Source organism: Musca vetustissima, unplaced genomic scaffold (assembly GCF_032173495.1).
Source record: "Musca vetustissima isolate MV318-11 ecotype Yass unplaced genomic scaffold, APGP_CSIRO_Mvet_v1 utg125826, whole genome shotgun sequence".
In the NCBI taxonomy this organism is placed as follows: Eukaryota; Metazoa; Arthropoda; class Insecta; order Diptera; family Muscidae; genus Musca; species Musca vetustissima.
The window spans coordinates 17876-39698 of record NW_026883226.1 but is presented as its reverse complement, the minus strand read 5'-3'; the positions used below and the strand labels follow the sequence as shown (position 1 = coordinate 39698).

At 32.4% G+C, this 21823-nt stretch overlaps 2 protein-coding genes across 2 annotated transcripts; one reads left to right on the top strand and one right to left on the bottom strand.

The window, feature by feature from the left end:
• Positions 1–68: 68 nt before the first annotated feature.
• Positions 69–21822, bottom strand: LOC133330081 (E3 ubiquitin-protein ligase TRIM45-like; the record flags this gene model as incomplete). Its single annotated transcript, XM_061538550.1, has 12 exons — positions 21803–21822; positions 21278–21564; positions 11966–12185; positions 10557–10702; positions 5433–5599; positions 5123–5371; positions 4288–4840; positions 922–1070; positions 729–858; positions 527–672; positions 374–472; positions 69–310 (listed from the first exon to the last, which is right to left on the bottom strand). Coding segments are annotated over exons 1-12 (2408 nt in total), but the record flags the coding sequence as incomplete, so codon positions are not given.
• Positions 9917–16199, top strand: LOC133330079 (glycoprotein endo-alpha-1,2-mannosidase-like). Its single transcript, XM_061538548.1, has 3 exons — positions 9917–10959; positions 14393–14621; positions 15924–16199. Exons 1-3 carry the CDS (start codon positions 9917–9919, stop codon positions 16197–16199), a joined length of 1548 nt encoding a protein of 515 aa, XP_061394532.1.
• Position 21823: the final 1 nt, after the last annotated feature.

Here is a 21823-nt window from a genome sequence, read left to right as displayed (position 1 = left end):
ACACATAAGTAAAGATCTAATTTTCAAATGATGACATTTATCGTTTGCCGTCATTCCCTTTCCTTTACTTTGGATTCAACGACCTATTGGCAAAATGACATTCGGAATTTCTCGAAACCTCTCCACAACATGACCAATGACGACGTCCGGGATGCCCTGTATGGCCATGACCACAACCATTATATCCCGGCATACTGCCCTGACAAGAGCAAGTTGCAAATTTATTTCCTTTGCTCGAACAAAATGTACAGCAATGATAGATACCGGTATGCGGCCTCACCGGACGAGCCAAGAAACTAAAAGGACTACCCTGAAAAGTAATCTAAATCAGAATATACAATTTTTCAATTGAAATAATACGTTTTTACCCTACCTTAATATGCTTTTCATTTATGGTAATCATGAGAATGATCGTGCCTTCCGCATCTGGGGTAAAGGCAATGCCATAGGTGCCATCACAATTATCGGTGACCTAAGAACACACACACAATTTTATAAAGTTTTTTGAAAAATTGTAAAGACCCACCTCCATCCTCAGGCACTTGGAATTAAGATCCTTGTATTTTACATGAGTTTGAATCTTAAGACCACCATGGCTCATCGGCTGACCCTCCGCATCGCGAGATATCAATGTTAATTCCACTTTTTTATTAATACGCAATTGAGAAAATCCTAAAAGAAGTCCCATTAAACTTTAAGCAAATTGTTTTTAATTAATTTATATTTACCATCCCATTGTAGGGTACATGCTGACGGTTCCACAGTTTGCATAGATAAAACTCCAAACACAGGTATATCATTGGTATCTTTGGCAATTGGTGCTTGTATTTTTGGCATAAAATTTGGTATGTTGATTATCTAAAAGAATTTATTTGTAGAAGAGGAAATTGTATGAAAAGGTGGAAATAGGTATAGACTTACCTTTGGATCAATTGATGCCTTAAATTGTTGACAATATTCAAAACGTTTCAATAGGATTTTTATAAAAGATAAAATTTCAACATCAGTTGCAACTTCTGCCAATTCTTGACTAAACCCAACGGCCATTTGACCCTCTTGGGTACGTTTTTCTGTAAAAAAGAGAAAAATTTGTCAACATTAAATAATATTTTCAAAGAAACGGTAATTTTTTAAAGAATATTTTTTCAAAGTACTGCAAGAGCAAAGCTCACAAGGAATAAGTTTAGGTGTTCAAATGGTATTTTTAGGCGTGGCATTTTTGGTTGAAGAATACTTCTTTGGCGTGGATTTTGTATAGATTTTTTAAAGGGTACTTAAAGACGTGGCTTTTTGTAGAATTTTATAAATATATCTTTTTCAGGAATACTTTAAGCATGGATTTTAAAGAAATTTGTTTGAGGTATACTTTTAGGCGAGGATTTTTAGACGAAATGTTTTGAAGCATACATTTATGGTTGAATTTTAGACGTAATGTTTTCAAGCATGCTTTTAGTCGCGGATTTTTTGAAGAATATTTTCGATTTGAAATTTATTTTTGAATATTACTTTCAGGCGTGGATTTTTAAGTCGTTTTGAAGGATATATTTAGGCGTGGATTATTAAAATAAAATTTTTAGGCCTGGATTATTAAACTAATATTTTTAGGCGTGGATTATTAAAATAATATTTTTAGGCGTGGATTATTTACAGAATATTTTTAGGCGTGGACTGTTCATAAGAATATTTTAAGGCTTGCACTTCCTAATGAATATTTTTAGGCTTGCACTTCCTAAATAATATTTGTAGTCTTGAACTTCCTAAAGAATATTTTTAGGCGTGTATTATTTAGAGAATGTTGTTAGGCTTGCAGTTTGTAATTAATATTATAAGGCTTGTACTTCCTAAAGAATATTTTAAGGCTTGCACTTCCTAAGGAATATTTTAAGGCTTGCACTTCCTAAATAATATTTGTAGTCTTGAACTTCCTAAAGAATATTTTTAGGCGTGTATTATTTAGAGAATGTTGTTAGGCTTGCAGTTTGTAATTAATATTATAAGGCTTGTACTTCCTAAAGAATATTTTAAGGCTTGCACTTCCTAAGGAATATTTTAAGGCTTGCACTTCCTAAGAATATTTCTAGGCTTCGACTTTTGAGCGATATGTTTAGGCGTGGGTTATTTAAAGAATATTTTTTGGCGTGGATTTTATAGTATATGATTTTTAAGCATACTTTTAGGCATGGAGTTTTTAAATGTATGATTTTGAAGCATTTTGGTCGTGGATTCTTAACTGCATGATTTTTAAGCATACTTTTAGACATGGATTTTTAATGGATAATTTTGAAGCATAATTTTACTGAGTAGCTATGAAATAAGGTGGAATCTTTGTAATTAACTTTGAATTGGCCTCATGAATTGTAAATTGGCTTAAATTGCAAAGGAATCGAATAAATAAATTTTGTGCGTGGATTTTTAAGTGCATGATTTTTAAGCATACTTTTAGACATGAATTTTTAAATGGATGATTTTGAAGCATAATTTTTGGCGTGGAGTTTTAAATGAATGAGTTTGTCGCATGATTTTAAACGTGTAGGTATAAAAGAATTATTTTGTACATACTTTTAGATATGGATTTTTAAGTGGATAATTTAGCATAGCATACTTTTAGGTATGGAGTTCTTATATGAATGAGTTTGTAGCATTTTTTTATGCTAGGAGTTTTATTTAATTAATTATTATGGAACCTACTTTTAGGTGTGAAGTTTTAAATGATTTTTTTTTGAAATATAATTTTTGGTGTGGAGTTTTTAAATGGATGAATATTTTGAAATATACTTTTAAGTATTTTTTAAGTGGATTATTTTGAAGCATAGTTGAGTCGTGGCATTTTTAAATGTATCTATTTGAAGCATATTTTAGGTATGAATTTTTTTAATTAATTATTTTAAAGCCTACTTTCATGTGTGACATCTTTGAAGCATATTTTAAGGTGTAAAGTTTTTAAATTCACGATATTGAACCACAACTTTACGCGCCGGATTTTACATGGATGATTTTGAATGATACTTATAGGTGCTGAGTTTTTAAATAAATGATTTTAAAGCATACATTTAGGTGTGAAGTTTTTTGAATTAATTATTTTAAAGCATACTTTTAGGTGTGAAGTCTTTAAATGAATTATTTTGAAGCATACTTTTAGACGTGAATTTTTCAAATGAATTTTAAAGCATATTTTCAGACATGCACATTTCGAAGCATACTTTTAGGAGCAAAGTTTTTAAATTCACGATTTTGAACCATAACTTTAGGCGCTAGATTTTACATGAATGATTTTGAAGGATACTTATAGGTGCTGAGTTTTTAAATAAATGGTATTGAAATATACTTCTTGATGAGTAGAGTTCTTTAAATTGATGATTTTAAAGTATACTTTTAGGCATGTATTTTAAATGAATGGTTATGAAGCTTACTTTTAGCCGTATAGTTTTTTTAATTAATGATTTTTTTATTACTGATCATACTTTAAGGCATAGAAGTTATTGAATTCATTATTTTAAATTTGGATAATTTTGTAGCATACTTTCAGATGAGAGAATATTTTAGCGAATTTAAAAAAAATGTTTTGAAATATTTTTAAGTCTGCATTTCAGTGGCAATTAGAATATTAAAGGGACATAGATTTGCCCTTTAGCATAGGCATGAATTTTACATGGTATATTTCGAAGACTATCTGAGCTAAAGGCGTAGATTGTAAAGTGATCTGAACCAAAGACGAAAGTTTTTGAATCTCGACATTCCTTATGTTTTACGTATAAGTTATTTAAACTAATACGTTGGGCGCCAGTACACGCCCAATCTATGACATCAATGACGTTATGCTCTTGTTGACATTTTTAATGTTCATTTTGTTGTGTATTTATGACGTCATTTTAATTACCATCAACCCTACTTCGCCACCAAAGCACAACATTGCATCAACCACCATAAATCGACAGTTTGTAAAACAGATCGCCCCATGCAAAAAGCAAGTAATTATGTGGCATATTCAGTCAGGGAGTGGGACAGAACAAAAAAACCTACCACCAAATATTGGACAAAGTGTCTGGCAATTCTATAGAAATCCTTGAAAAATATTGAAAATTTCAGTAGGAAAATTCAACAGACTTTTCAAGCGATAGAAATAGTCCAGAGGGTCCTCTATGGATAGAAGGACTTCTGAGGTTCTGCCTTATTTCCTAGTCGAAATTATGAATCAATCGATAGTCCACAGATAGAAACTCTCCCGGGTGTTTTATTCGAAATAATTATCGATAGCAACAAAAGAAAATATTTTCGTGTTATTCTTACCTAATTCCATTTGTTGTTCTCCAATCAATCCGAGCTTCGTTTCCCTCGTCGTACGAATTTGTTGCATTAAATTGCTGCGATGCACTTCAACAGCTTCCCGATAGCGACGCATAAAATCTTCAATTTCCGTCTGCAATTCATCACATTTCCGATTAATGCTTAGCATTGAAGCATTCAATTTCTCCAAAGAATGTTCCGAACTTTTACATATCAATCGTATCTGTTCAGCAGAATCACGTAAAATACTGGAATACAATTTTGCCGCTTTCTCAATACCATCGATACGATGACATTTATGTTGTAGAACTAGACAATCGCTGCAAGCCACCTGCAGACAATTGTGACAAAATGATTTTAATTCGAACCCCGGATGAAGCGTACAATTTTGTGATAATCTATTAAATAGTGGATTATCCTTTGGAGAGATGGTAGGGGATTTCGTGTCAATCGTAATTGTTCGAAGGCTATGGTTAGCGGTGGTCTTTTGTCGCTCATGCGACTCCTTACAGAGGAGGCATAAATTCAAATTACACAATTCACAAAAATGATTGGCCTGAAAGAGAGGGGAGAAGATCGTACTAGAAGTTAGTATTTTAATAAAAAATGGAGACCGGACTTCAATGGATTCTTGAGAAGCTTTGAATTTTCCGCCGATTTAAGATAACCAATAAGCGTGGATACATTTGTTGCCGAACTTCAATAAATCGAATCATCATTATTCCGAAAAAAACTTCGAATTCGGGATATTAAATTAATAATAGTTAGCCTTCTTAGTCCTACTGTCTCTACACTGGCTCCGACTTAGATAAAATTCGACATTATATTTCATACTTACCCTCGTCTCCTCATAGCACAGACTACATAACGCATAATTTTCACCGGAAATTTTATTTCGATGATCTTCAATTTTACGCACCACCAACAGATTACGCGGCAATTGACGTAAACCGCCCACGGGAATTTCGGTTACAAATCCACATAGCTTACATTTGATTAGTGAACATTTTATATTTCCAAGTGATTGAAATTGATTTACCACCATTGCCGTCAAATCTGGAGATATACGATTGCTGTCGACTTTGATCTGAAAATAATAATTACAATTTGAGGTTATGTTTTAAAAATATATATTATTTTGTTCTTACCCTTGCTGGTGATTGTTCAGAAGATCTACGTAGTTTGAAACTAAATGATGCCCGCTTTTGTAGAGATATTGTTGAGGATCCCGATATTTCTGAATTTTGATTTTCCGCTTTCATTTCGGCTGAGGAGGACATTGAATACTTTCGTAATAATGAGGGGGAATTGGTGCCTGAAAAAGGAATTAAAAAGGACATTTTTGTAGAATAAATTTCAAAGGCCGTTTAAGTAGATTAAAAAAATCTTTTTTCGAAGATTTTAAGAATAATTGTTAAGGATTGAAAGAAGCTGAATTTTTCAAAAAATAATTTTTAAGGACCAACAGAGCATCACTGACTTAAAAAAATTGAAATGTTAATAATTAACAGATGAATTTTCCGACTATAGTAGCATGTATTTATTAAAAATTTTTTTCCAAGGATTAAAGAAGCTGTATTTTTTTTAAGAATAATTTTTCTTAAGACTATCAGACCTTGGAGTTGTTAAGAATATTTTTCCAAGGACCTTTAGAGCGTAAATTTTTAAAGAATTTATTTCCAATAAATTCTAAGCTCGCATTTAACATAAATAAATAAAAAATAGCTATCAAAGCGAATATTTTTTAAATTATAATTAAATTTAAATTTCATGACGTGTTCATTTTTACTGAATATTTTTTTGTATTTTTTTTTTTTAACGAATATTTTTACAAGGGCTATAAAATGTGGATTTTTTTAAAGAATATTTTTTTCTAAGATTATAGAGGAGTGAGATTTTTAAAAAATATTTTTCCAGAGACTATCAGAGCTTGGCGTTGTTATGAATATTTTCTTCAATGACCTTCAGAGTATGCATATTTTGAAGAATATTTTTCCAATAAATATTATATCTCGTATTTGCAAAAAAATTATGAACTATCAAAGGAAATATATTTTAAATTATTTATTCTTCCGTTACTCCTATTGCATAGTTATCCTTCTCGATCACAAGGACTAGAAGTCCCTTGTGATGGTGCAGTCATCTATCGGTGCCTAGAAACAACACCTTTCAGAATTTCAGTGTCGTGGTTGAGATCCTTGCTTATTTAGTGTTGCCATTTTCCCCTAAGTGGTGCTATTTACAAATTTTTTATTGAGCATATTTCATGGATTTTCTAAATATAAGTTTTTAATTTTTTTTTTTTTTTTGTAAATGCATAGATTTTGAATTTTTGAAACATTAGTTGAAATATTTGTCGAATGTCCATTTATTCTTCTGTTACCAATTTTACATAGCTATCATACTCGATCACACGGATTACTTGATCGGCGCCAATAAACAACGCCTTCTGAATTTTTGTTCCGTGGTTGCTTATTTAGTGTTGCGATTTTCCTCCGAGTGGTGATAACTACTGATTTTTTTTTTAAATAGTTTTGGATTTTTTTTAATGTAAGTTTTTGTAATTTTTGTAGAGAAGCTTAGATTTTCTTGAATTTTTGTCGAAGACTCTATTTATTCTTCTGTTACTCCTTTTGCATAGCTATCTAACCCGATCACAAGGATTAGTAAATTATTGGCTTGTTCAAGGTTATGGGGCTGTCATCTATCGTTGCCTAGAAACAACGCCTCCATTAATGTTTGTGCAATGGTTGAGGTCCTCGCTTATTTGGCGTTGTCATTTTCCTCTGATTGGTGCTATTTACTGAATTTTTTTAAAAAATATTTCTTAGAGTTTTTAAATGTAAGCTTAGATTTTTTTTTTGATTTTTTGTGAATGCGTAGTTGAAATATTTATCGAATACCCTATTTATTCTTCTGTTAAACCTTTTGCATAGCTATCTTGCTCGAGCATAAGAATTAGTAGATGATTGGCCTGCTGTAGCCTGTCTCAGTTTATGGTGATGCCATCTATCGGTGCCTAGAAACAACGCCTCTCACAATTTTGTTCCGTGGTTGAGGTTCTTGCTTAGTTAGTGTTGCTCTTTTTCTTCTCAGTGGTGCAATCTCCTGCCATTTCTATTTTGTGTTTTCTTCCGGTACCTCCCACAGAAAGGTTCAAATGTTCCAAAGCTTCTAAATTTCATATGAAACAAATACAGTATCTGATTTGATCCATTAATTGTATATCGAAAGATTTTTACCAAATCCACATTAAATCCGAAGGTGGGGTCTATAGACCAACTGGAATGTTATAAATTTAATAAAAAAATATTTCAAGGCTTAGGCAACAAATATCTTCAAACTATAGAAATCGGGAAACTATCTTCCGGTTATAAAAGACCAGAAAGGGCGTCTTAAATATATTTTAGCTATATAAAATATATATTCTAGCTATGGAAACCCCAAAAAAATTATTTAGTTTAGAGAGCTTCAAACCTTCTTCAATCTTTGGATGATATTGGAGAGTAATATTCAATTTTTTAGAAGAACTTTTTAATTTTTCCAGTACAGTAAATTTTAAAGAAGTACCACAATGAGGTGGATTTTTAAAGAACTATCAGAACATTTGTGTACTAGGTCATTTATAAAATCGATATATTTTCAAGATGTTTATAGCTGCAGCTTTTCATTTGCAAATCAAGAATTTCATTTGTAATGCGAAAACTCAATTTACAATTCATAACATTTCATTTGTAATTGGAGAATGTAATTGGTAATTTAAAACATGTCATTTGTAATTTTAAACTTTTCATATGAAATTCAAAAAATCCATTTGAAATTTAAAGAATTCAATTTGAAATTCATAACATTTCATTTGTAATTCGTAATATTTCAATTGTAATTCGCAAAAAATCATTTTAAATACATGCATATTCTTTGTATGTTACCAACTAATATTTTTCGAATTTAAAATTTAATGTGAATTTCAAATTAAAGTATATGAATTTCAAATGGAATTCTATGAATTTCGAAAGGTATTCTATGAATTACATATGAAATTCTCGAATTACAAATAATATGTTAGAAACTGCAATTGGAATTCTGGAATTGCAAATTATATTTTGTGAATTACAAATGGGATTCTCGAATTACATTTGATATGTTTTGAATAGCATGTGAAAAAGGAGTAGTTGCGTATAGTTGGAAGACCCCATTGAGGCTGTGATGCTTCCGATTTGTCTACTTTGGGACTTAAAACATTAAAAAAGGGATTGTGAAATATTTTCCGAGAAATTTCAAAGCGTTACTAAAGAAGGGCCATGAAAGGATGTTTAAGAATTTGTTAACAAGGAATATCATCAAAAGATGAATTATTTGACGGTAAACCTTTTTGTATTCTCAGAGATGTTTAAACGTTATTTTCCACCTCTACCTCTATGAACACAGGAGAACACATTTTACAGATTCTAAATAACAGGGATATATTTTCCAAACTTCAATAAATATATGATATTTTAAAGCCCTTATAATAGTTAGAAGACCCTTGAATTTTTCTCCGAAAACTCGGAGAAAAATTCACAGACCCGGGAATTTAAAGAGTTATCCTATAGACGCTCGGTAGGTCGCCTTTTTCGGAGACCCTGTTGAAGCCTTGAATTTTCCAAATTTTCTACTATAAACTTTAATTCCCTAAAACTTCCCTACCCTACCTAAATAATTTTCCTGCAGGATACAAAAAGAGAGAAAAAATACACTTCTCTTTAAAAGGAAAAAAGAGAAAAAAGGAAAACTCGAAAATGTTTGACATGCGCCTACGAACTTAGACAGCTGTGTTGTGCCTAGCACACATTTCTATGGTCTGGAAATTTATGAAATTTTATTTACATGGCAGAGGGGAGGGGAGGAGAGAAAGAGGGAGGGACAAACAGCAGGACTAAAGGCAGAAAATAGCTTTACAAGGAAATGTCGAAAACGGAAAATAACAGTACATATCAAAACAGAAGACAGTGAACACATGTTCTAAAGGACAACGCATTCAGCAGCACACACGTACACACAGATTCTTGCAAAAGTTTTGAAATACGCACACACATACATACTCGCACTCGCCTACCTAACGACGAGGATACAAGAAGGATACATACCTATACATAAAAAGTTTTTCCATTTTTTGTGAATGAATGAAAGAAAAACGAAGAAGAAAAAAATTTAATTGAAGGGTGGATGTGAAAAAAAAAGAATGAAAGAATGGAAAATGATGAAAATCATTTGAAGCTGCTGCAGTAAAAAAGAAAAGTCCTTTAGTTTGTGAAGTGAATCGAAGGATTTTTTAAATTAAAAATAATACCGAAAAAATCAATCTAGAAAAATATATATTACAAATTTAAGAGAAAAAAGTGCCTAAAAAATATATAATTTATAGAAAATTTGTGGAAATCTGTGAAAATCAAAAGAAATAAAAAGAAAATCATCATCCTTCTCAGCCAAAAGCAGAAAGAGTGCAAAAACGGAGCAAAAAGAAAAATCTCTACAAGTATGTTGTGAATTTAGAAAAAAAGACTACTTTTTTGCATACAATTTTATTTTTTTGGTATAACTAATACACAAGCAACACACAGATACATACCAAACAACAAACAAATCTGTCAACATGATTTTTACAAAATATTGTAAAAATCCCCGAAAATTCCGCATAATTTTATTGTTAATGATTGTCACGTTAATTGTCATAACATTGCTGATACTCAACAATGGCCTACAGCAGCAGCACCAGCATTCCATCAGTGCGGAAAAAATAATCGATGAACATTTCGTGGCCCAGGCCTATGCGGACGAAGCCACGCAGCAGTTGCTGCGCCAACAACAAAAAGAGGCAGCATCCGTATTCCGCAAGAAAAGTGATGCTGATGATGGGGGAAATCTTGTCGTTCTCAAATCGCCACGCCAAAATGGCATTATACAGCCCGAGAAATATGATGAACATAAATTGAAATCCCGTCTGATACAGGAGAAAATTGATAATTTAAAACAGCAGCAAAAACAAAATAATCTTGATCCCGAGGAAGAGCACACGATTGCGGAGAGTGTTAGCAATGCCATACACATTTTTTACTCCGCCCCCGTGCCATGGTATAAAACACGTAAAACTTCCAAAGATATATTACTAACGGACGGTGGTAATTCCTCCACCCTAAGGCCTCCTGCCAAAATACTCAACAGTGCTTTCTATCCAGCACTGGGTTTATACAAATCCACAAAAGACATTTATGAAAAACATTTTGAAAATATACGCAACTGTGGTGTTGGTGTCTTAATTTTATCCTTAAATAATGCTGGCAAATCACCATCGTCGTCCTCCTCCACCCAATCTTCCACCTCTTCAGCCGAATGGCAGTCGTTGTATCGTGACATCTTGGAAATTGCGCCAAAATATAATCTATCGATAACATTTGAAATTACCGTTGCGGGAAATCAATCATATTCGTATATCCAACAACAATTACAGGATGTTCGGAAATTCTATAAATATCCGGGTTTTTTAAAAATCTATTCACAATCACGCCGTCATTTAATGCCAATAATTTATATTAGTAATGCTTATAAGTTAATGGATGCCACTACCGCTCAGGCATTTTGTAAAACTCCCGATTCGTTGAGGTATACATTAGATGCATACTTTATAGGTCACATAAGGTAAGAGAGATAACTTAAATGTGATGGGCAGGCGGAAGGACGGGATGGAGTTTCAGTGGCTGTCCCTCATCAAACCAGTTTCGATGGAATGGAATATATGAAAAATAATGATTTTTTTTATGCATGAGCCCATAAAATATTTGTGATTTGAAAAATATATTAATTAAAAATTAATTAAAAAATTAAACGGTTAACATCCAACTTAAAATAATGATCTGACTACTTTTGATTGATATATTAAAATATTGAGGGCTATCAAAGTCTTTTAAAGCTTGGAAGAGCTTGAACCCTTGTTTCCCATATGACTATCAGAGTGTAGATTTTTAATGAATATTTGTTAAAGGACTCTCAGAACGTAGTTTTTTAACTATCGGAGGTCTATCAGAGCATAGATTTTATAATTAATATACTCTCAGAACGTAGTTTTTTTACCTATCGGAGGTCTATCAGAGCATAGATTTTATAATTAATATATGGTCTATCAAAGATCTTTCAGAGCGTAGATTTTTTAAAGAATATTTTTCAAAGGTCTATTATAGCGTATATTTTTTAAAGAATATTTATTCAAAGATCTATCAGAGCGCAAATTTTTTTGAAAAATATATTTCCAAACGTCTATCAGAGCGAGGGGGCCCTGCTTGTAATTGGGACAAATGTATTCGATCCCGGCAACTATCGCTCGATACACAATTTGGATGACTAACTATCCTGACCATAGCTGTTCTGGTTCTTCTAAGAAGGATCTCCTCAGATTCAGCTACCGATAGAGGTTGACAGTTAAGGGCACGATTTGGTTCATGCTCATTGACAACTTTCTAGACTTTCTGAGTGTGAACAGTTATCAGCGATGCAGCTAGTGAAAATCGGTTGATCTCAGATGGAATGACTTCCTGGATGTCGTTGCTGTATCGCTTGATGTCCTTCCGGATGTATCGAGAGGATGGATCCTGAACCTAATGCCAGCAGGAACTGCCTGGTGACCAACACATTATGTTGCTGCACTAACAGTATCCTTGCCTCCTGATCCACACTCTTCATCAAGACACATTCGGTTGTGGTACATAGGGCATTATTCTGTGTGGTTTGAAGCATTCTCCATTGCGAATCACTAATTAACAAAGTACAAACAGGGGCAGCACAGTTGTAAGTAGCCAAGAACTCCTCCTTGTCCTTGCCTGAGATGGCTTTGAGCACCTTATTACGCTTCCGAAATGTTATTTTAAGCGCTGCGGCATGTATAGGTAATGTCAGGAGGCTATCAAAGACGACTCCTAGTATTTTAGGATTCTGGATCGTTGGAACAGTCATGCCTCTGATCGATATATTTAGTTGCCAGTTGATTTAGATGGAGAAATCTGCATGTTTCTACCCTGAAAGAATGTGGCAACCGAAGATATGTAGGAATTGATTTTGTATTCGATTTCAAGAATGGAACAATCATCAGACTATGTGACGAGCTTAATACCATCTGGAGGGGAAGAGAATTTGGAAATATGGAAGTTGAAGAGCAAGGACGCCCATTTTTACTTTGCGGTCTTCGACTTCTGCCCCCTGAACTTAACATATGTCTGCCTACAAAACCAAGCCTTAAGTTCTCTGTCATGGTTGTTAGTTTCCCTCTTTCTAACAACTGGCATTTCTTCTCTCACTGGATAGTGGTTAGTTTTGCACTCTGTTGTTTCATTAGACACTGTTACTGGCCTCTGTATTGTGTTATAAAATTCGCATATGTATTTTCCAAATTGTTTCGATATAAATGCCAAATACAATGTATCAAACAAATGTTGATACGATCGTTCAATGGCACAAGACAAGAACACATGTAAGGTAACAACAAAAGAAACGAGAAGAGACTCAACGAAGAAAAAACATAAAGCCGAAATTAGAAAAATTAAAACGACAAAATGTTTCTGTGCCATAGAAAACACAATCGAAAGTAACAGCGCCATCTATATGTCAGTCCCAAGACTTTTTAATTACTTTTTACAAAAATATAAGAACTACTTCAAAATATTTTTCCTTTTCCGCTGGGATTCGAAACACATTGTTTTGTAGACTTGCCCTTTTATTAAATTTTGTATAATGAAATTCGTACGTTTTTATTTAATAGTTCTTTCTACTATTAGTATCTATTAAAATATCCTCATACGCTAATGTAAATAATATACTTGGAATCGTGATTAATTTTTTTTTTTTTAACCCTTTCAGTGTTTTTGTCGAATATATTCGACATTTAAAATTACTCTCTTCCTTTGCAAATTTTTGATTATCCTATTTACCGTTACAATTGATGTCTTTGTTTTTGCTGAAAGACAGACAAAACTGTCCGAGGGTTAAAATAAGAATTGTTTTTTTTCTAAACTCTGTGCCTTCATACGATTTTAAGTACAAAATTTTAGATTTTTATCCCGACAAAAAAAATTTTTGACACTGAAAGGGTTAATTTGATTACCAAATTCTACATTGCATGGAAAAAATTAAGATTCAACTCTTTATTTAAGCTATGCAAAAAAAAAACCGACAAACAATAACATTGGCATACATATGTCGATCTTTTTGTTTCGACTGATAAAATGAAACATTTTATTCCCCCAAAAGTTGGCAATATAATATGCTCTTCTACTCTATTCTTTAATGTATAATATCGATCCTACTAATTAAAATAGACGCCATCTATATGTCAATATAAATATTGTTCTTTTCTATCGTTAATGTGCATAGTGTATATTTTTTACCCTAAAATGCTACTACTTAAGTATAAATATTTACCTTTTTCGAATAAATACAATTCTACATCCACAGTAATAAATACATAATTTTTAGCTCCCAAAAATGTGCAATAATGCATTCAAAAACCACAATAAATGACATGGGTCTATAGGTGGCGTTCATTACATTTTAAATTAACAGCAAAAACATTGAATTATAGATGTCGTTCTTGAATTTTGAGCGAAACATAAAAATATGAATTCGTTTGTTATGATTTGAGTTTCGTATTCCGAAAACTACTTCAAATACCATGTAATGTTTAGCTTATATACCATTATATACAAATTTTACAAAAAGGATTTTTTTATTTTAATAATCAATTTGTATCTCAATAATACCTTCCATTACTTTAACAAAAAATAAATGTAAAAAAATATCCGCAAATTTCTATATACCACAATTGGTTATTATAGCAAAAAATAAGTAATAACAAATCCCTTAATTTATATTTAATATAGAAAAATCCATTGGACCCACTAAATCCTATTTTCAAATACTCTAAAATAATTTCTGTGCTTCTTCGGCAAACTGGTTTGATGTGTGGGACAACTACGCTTCGTTCTGATTCTTCCCCCTTATATCTGTCGTAACCTCCGAATTTCTTTCTCAAGAATATTCCAAATAACTATTGTGTTATATATTCTCTATATTTCATCTCTCATAGATTAAAAAATCATGCCGATTATATGAGGCGTCTATGTTTAGATGGTTTCTATAGTAAATTGCCCAGCAATGGTGCCACATTTGCCAGCACATGGAAGAATTGGTCCTATCTCAAATCGTTTGCCTTAACCTATAAAATGTTGTTTGTACCAACTGTGGGTCCTGGATTTGCGGAACGTAATAAATTCCCGCGTCATGGTGATATACAACGGCATCGCAGTAATGGAAGGGTGAGAGAAATGTTTCTTTTTAATTTTTTTTCTTCATTTAATAATGATATGAATGGTAACAGTTGGACCTTGTTTTGAGGGAATGGATTTATTCGAATTCGAACATTGGATTCGTAATAATAGAAACTTTTCTATTAAACGATCCAAGAAGATTTTATGTTATTTTCAATTTGGTCTTAATAGGGTACGAACATTAATAAGCGCCATCTATATTTCGTTGTAGGCATTGTTTTTTTTATTAAACTATGTATGATGCATACTTTTAGGCGTCAACACAAGAACTCAATGTATTATGAAGAAGAAAATAAATAAGGTTTTATACAAAATTGTCTAAGTAGGTCCATGTTTTAGTATTACTCCCAAAAAATTCACTCAGTGTAAAAAACTTTGTGCGAAGAGCTATTTGGTCCTCTAATATTTTGAACAAAGGTTTGAATCCCAGCGGTGAGGGGAACATTCTTTCAATGTGGTTTTGAATTATATGTAAAAAAACCGACTTAGACCACACTCCATCCTGACATTTTAATAAACATCCTCGGCATGAACATATAAGGATAGCACAAGATAGGAATGGTATGAGAAAGCGCCACACAGAGGAAATTGGCAAAACTAAATAAGCAATGACCCCAACCACTGCATAAAAGAGAGGCGTAGTTTCTAGGCAAATATAGATGACACCTTTAAATTATGGGAAATTTGACCTTACCCTTATATAGAGATTATTCCAAAACTTCGACAAATATTCCGAGATGTTCAATAGAACGATTCCCTGAAAAAAATGCGTGAACTAGTTCATAGAATCAATTTCATAAAAAATGACAAGGAGAGGAACAGATTTTAAAACGAATGCTACATCGTATATTATCGATCTTCGAATTAGGTAGTGAATTATGAACGAGATTACCGATTGATCAATTAACTTAATATTGAACTATGAACTAGATGAACGAACTATTTCAATTTAAAGATGTTAACTATATGGATCGCTCTTTTAAATGAACTAAAGTGTACCACTTTAATCCGTAGTCGGAATTTATTCTCCAAGACAAACTTGAGCTACAAGTTGATATAACATGAAGAAAATTTTCTGAACCCTGGTGTGTATAGGCTGTTCATGTTCTGGAAATTTCAGAATTTTAGCCATTTTCAAATTTAATTCTCCGAAGTAAAACTTTTTGAACTATTATCATAAGGTCATCATTCTCTTAATTCCCATTTGGTCCGACTGTTACCTAACCTCAACAATTCTATGTGTAAAAATTCTTAATTTTCTTTATTTTCAATATTTTTTATTGTGTGCAGTATTATGGTGTTGCTTGGCGTACCGCCATACTCAATCATGTCGGTTTTATTAACATTGCCAGCTATAATAATTGGGCCGATGGCAGTCAAATTGAAGAAGTCTTACCCAAGGCTGGATTTTTAGACTATAGTCCCGGCAAGCCGAGCAAATATTTGGATTTAACCACACATTGGGTTACGAATTTTGTTAAGACCCGTAATGAAGCGGCCACAGCTGCCGCTGCTTCGCACACTCTACTCAGCTGTTATGAATATTTAAATAATACAATTTGTTAAATGAAAATGGAACTCAACATTGTGAGATGAAACGTATCAGTATTAAATAGATTATTTTATGTAATTTTTCTTGATTATAAATCATCATCTAAATCCGAATGCCAAGTAAAAAAAACTCAAAACGAAAAGCAATTACTTTAGACTATAAACAAATGATATTTATTAAATTAATAAAAATGCCAATTTAAAATTAATTTTTCTTAAGTGCTAAATAGAAGAAAATTAAAAAGTTGGAGGAGATTAATACAGAGGAGCTATTGTGAGAACTACTAAATGAAATAAGTTCAAAATAACAGTTCTGCAAAAGGAACAATCGGTATTAGAAACGTCTATCCTTCCTATTGCTTCCAATATTTTTATTTTCCTCTCGTTCATTTGATATTGTTCATTTCCACGAGCTCATACCGTTCCATCTGTTCATGTAACCTTCATTTCAATTTAAAATAATAGTTAACTGAAAAAAAAAAAATTCAAATTAATTTTTGTCGTTTCTAAATTCGTTGTATGCCGGAATAAGATATCGTAAAATTCAATTTTAAAGTGCTTATAAAAACTACAAACACATAAGTTTGGTTACTCTTGGTGGAAGAAATTGTTGTGACCTATAAACTACGCTCATTTAAATGAACTAAAATGTACAACAATTGAACGATCCTTGGCCAAAAATTCCAAATATCGCAAGATCAAAATAGGACTACCGCAAGGCGGTGTCCTATCTCCCATTTTGTTCAACATGCCACTTTCCAACTATTCCAACCACCATCACCAACTTATTTCGGGAGCGCAATCAAAAATTATCCACTGCAGTCTACTGTGTCACTTTTCACTTCCTGCGAGAAGTCAATCTAGAACTTGACATTTCCGTTGAAGGTAGGCGCATTCCCACCGTCCATAATCCGAAATCATTGGAGTGGTCTTCGATAACCTCCTTCACTAGATAATTGATAAATGAACTAGATGCATTGCGACCTAACTAGATTGCAGAATTAGTTCAATCATAAGAGCGGAACTATAAGCTAAGCTCATTTAAATGAACTAAAATGTACAACAATTGAACGTTTCCCTGAAAGGAACATATGGAATAGTCCAGTCTTTATAGAAATTTTTATTTCAATTTTTTAGCTAAATGATGTATTCACTTATGCTGATAAAATTTTTAAACGAAATTTAACTAAATTGGAAATTAAGTAATTATTTTTTATGATCGATCAATGAACTTGGTAGTGAACTACGAACTAGATGATCGAGTACCGATTGATAAATGAACCTATAGATCAATGGTTCTAAATAGTGAACTATGAATTAGTTGAACGAACTAGTAGTTCAATCAAAAGATCTGATCTTTTTGTAGTGCTCTTTTAAATTAATTAAAATGTACATTACTAATATTTAACCTATATCGATCTGAAGTGAGTAGTAAATTATTCCAGATTTTCCAATAATCTGCTCCTCTGTATGAAAAATTATTTATATAGTTAAAAAAGAATTTAGATAAACAAATAATAAAAAATTATATTACTATTTTGTCCAATATCTGATATTACTTCAATAAATATAAGAAACATTATATACTCTTTTCTTAAATAAAAAAAACAATTGTAGTAAATACAACAACATGATATTATATTTATATTCAAGATAAACAATTGTGTCAATTATTTGGAGCATCCTTTTTATATTGGCGCATTTTTAGTGTCATTACATGCCAAAAAAGTAATCCTATAGATCATATTATTAATATTGTATTCTTCTCAAATTTAAGTTATAGTTAAATTATATTAAATTATAATTAAATTATATTAAATTTAAATCCTTGACAAAAGTTTGGAAAATTGACACAATTGTTTTTATAAAATTAACTTATCTATTTTATATAACTCAAACATACATATATCGATATAATCGTGTTATATATTATAAAAATGTTATTAATATTTATATAGTTTTCTAAGTATAATAATAATTTATTTCAAATCACTTGTTATTTAACTCAATACATATAATAATATTAAACAAATTCAAAGTAAATAGCAAGCATTCAATCAAAATGTTTGAACTGAAAGTAAAACACCTGTAGATTGGTATCTTAGCTCTGTCTGCCTCCTTTTTGCCAGCAAAATTTTCACATATTGAACTCAAATACGGGTCGCTTGTCCCTTTAACAGACAATTGATTCCATGTGATTAACATTACAAATTAAATGGGCTAATTTAAACAGACACAAAAATTAGTTTTATTATTTGTGAATCCGGTTCAAAATTAATCCGAGTATGTCTCTCGTAAAAAAAAATTGATTATCAAATTTCGCATAAGGAGATCTATTTATAGTGAATATTTTGAATTAAACCGCAAAATTTTCATAATTTACAATTTATATGAAATTTATTAGTGCACATACAGGGTGAGATAAAAAACTGCAAAATAATTTATAATTTTTACATTTTTTTTAAATTATATTCAATGAAAGCAATAAACGTCGGAAATAGCATCAAATTTTAAAATAAGTTCAGATTTATTCGAATTGGTCACCTTTGGCACGAATTATGGCTTTCAAACGGCAAATAAAACCGTCTCACGCTATCCGAATGTTGCTCTGCGGTATTTTGGCCCATTCCCGGCCAAGCGCTTACTTGAGGTGATCGACACTTGAGGTGACCGACACAATAGTCCAACGGATTGGTATCCGGAGATTTTTGTGGTCATTGTGCGATGGAAATAAAACGAGGAACCTCATTTTGTAACCATTCTTGGTTGGGGCGTGCTGAGTGCGATGGTGCTGAGTCCTGTTGGAATGTCCAAGGTCTGCGGCCAAAATGTTTGCGTACCCAAGGCTTCTTACACCCTCCCGAATATTTTCGCCATAATATTCGGCATTTATCCTGATGCCGCGGTCGATTACTACGAGCGGAGAGCGACCATAGGTTGTTATGGCGGCCCACACCATCATCATGGCAGGCGCTTGAGTTCTGGTGGCTAACCGAAGGTGCACATTTTCAGCTAACCTCTTTGGCAAGTAAACACGATAATTTCTGTTTGTTTCCAATCTGCTGGACAACGAATGTTTTCTCATCGGAGAAAACCAAATTCGGCAGTTCACCACTTTCGGTCAAGCGATGCAATTCTTTAGCTCTTTTGAGTCTATTTTCTTTCTGTTGCGGTGTAAGTTCTTGCACTTTTTAGAATATCAATGGATTTACCCCGAGCTCATTTTTTCAATATTTTCAAAATGGAATATTGTGATATGTTCAGCTCATGGCTCATGAACATTTTTCAGCCTCTATGACGTGGGTTTCGATTAAGTCGCTTCTTTACTTTTCGAACCATTTCTGCTGATGTTGCTGTTTTCTTCCGTCCACTTCCTTGACGTCGGGCTACGCTACCAGTATCACGGTAACGAGCGATGGTACGCGACACAAAAGATTTATTCACATTTAAATGCTGGAGTGCTCTAACGATAGCCACATGTGGTTTTCCAGCCGAATATAAAGAAATCAGACTATGGCGCTTAAATTGCATCACGAATAACTTTTTTCTGAAAAATCCTCACCTTTTGTACGCTTGTAAACAATATAATAATATATAATTATCCCTGTTATAGGAATAATTTTAACAGCTGTGGGACGAGTGGCTTAGAAATGGTAGCAGTCTGAAGTTGGTTGCAGTTTTTTCATCTCACCCATGGAGCATCATTAACACAAAATCATACGAAACTATATATGGGGGCTATATCTAAATCAGAACCGATTTCAACAACACTTCACAGACATCAAACCGGACTTAATTCAGTATTCTGCGCAAAATGTTTCTTAATTGGACAAATATTGGGAATTTGGTGCACCATTTCAATAAAATCGAACGAAACTTTCAACAAAACTTCCAATATGTCTATTTGGATCTAACACAGTGCACTGCCCAATATTTTGTCTCAATCGGACAAACCTTGGGACTTTTTTGCACCATTTACCTAAAATCGGACGAACTATATATGACAGCTATATCTATATCCAATCCGATTTCAAAGAAACTTAACACGCCCTATTCTAGTCTCAATTTCATACGTTCTGCCAAATTTTGTCTCAATGGGACAACAATTGAGAGTTTGGTGGACAATTTTCCTACAAATCGGACAAAAGTATATATGAGAGCTATATTTAAATCTGAACCGATTTCAACACAACTTCACAGACATCAAAGCGGACTTCATTCAGTGCGCTGTGCAAAATTGTGTCTCAATCGGGCAAACCTTGGGAGTTTGGTGCAACATTTACCTAAAATCGGACGAAAATTTATATAGGAGTTATATACTATCAAATTTCAATCGGGTTCGTCCTTATGCCAAATAAGAGATCTGTGCTAAATTTCATGCAATTCGGATCAAAAAGTGATTCGATGCATATTCTCAAAAGAAACCATGTCTCGTTTCCTTTTGCCTGTTACAAACATATGCATAAAGACATTATACCCTGTAACACAGAGTAATGAAGGTTAGAAATACATAGGGATTAATAATAACCCTTCTTAAAAACATTCTATCATCTTCAATTCTTTTCTCAATTTATGTTTCTTTACATAACTAAATATAGCCCAAAAAGTTTAGTAATTTATCCTGACAGAAATTATCAAATAGAAAGCAGGCATTGCTATGTTATGGAAATTGCGAAAAATTGTCATTCTAAATACCTTGCCACACATATAAATACATAGATATTATTAAAAAAACTAATAGCTTTAATAAAAAAACGTATAATGTAACTTTTTCCTTTTTTTCGAAATTTGTAATAATGACTGACTCAATAAACTTCTCTTTAAAATAATAAAAAAATATGAAGTTAAAAAAACGATATATAAGAAATGAAGGAATTCTGTAAATATTTTTGTTTCTATTCTGTATGCTGTTTAATTTCACTATAGCAGATACAATTTTCATTTCAATAATTATTCCTTGGATTTATTTATTTTTTCAAATGCATTAATTTTTCTTTAAAAAAATTGTTGATGAATTTTTTTGTAGATAGTATTTTATTAAAAAAAAATTAACACTTACAAAGAACTTCGCAAAAAAACATGTGGACAAATACCTTTGAAATTCCTTTCATTGCTGCTCGACGATGATCGATATTGTGGTATTGGTATATTCGATGTAAAAGGATTACTAGATTCCTCCTCCGTCACTTCCTCGTCATCTTGCTTGAAACTTTCTTCCACCAGACACTCAAGACAAAAGGTGTGTAAACAATTTAAACATCGAGGATCCTTAAATATATCATTACACAGGGTACACAATAACATTTCTGGTAATTGTGTCAATGGTGGTTGTTGTTGTTGGCTATTTGGTTCCAATTCAAGCGGAATGTGGGTTGAGTTTCTGTAAAAAAAAAAATTAGACAAAAGTAAAAAACGACTTTTTTTGTCGAAAATTTAAAAACAAAAAAATCCAAATCCTCCAAGCCATCTGTTAAGACGTCTTTTGCCATCCACAAATATGCCTCAGAATATAATTAATGAACATTCTCATTAGCAACATCCCTGCAAATAGGGTTCTCAAACTGCTGTCCGATAGCTTCACGACTCAGTTGCCGCGTGCGTCGTTAAGAAGAATATACTGATTCTTGATTCTTATCATG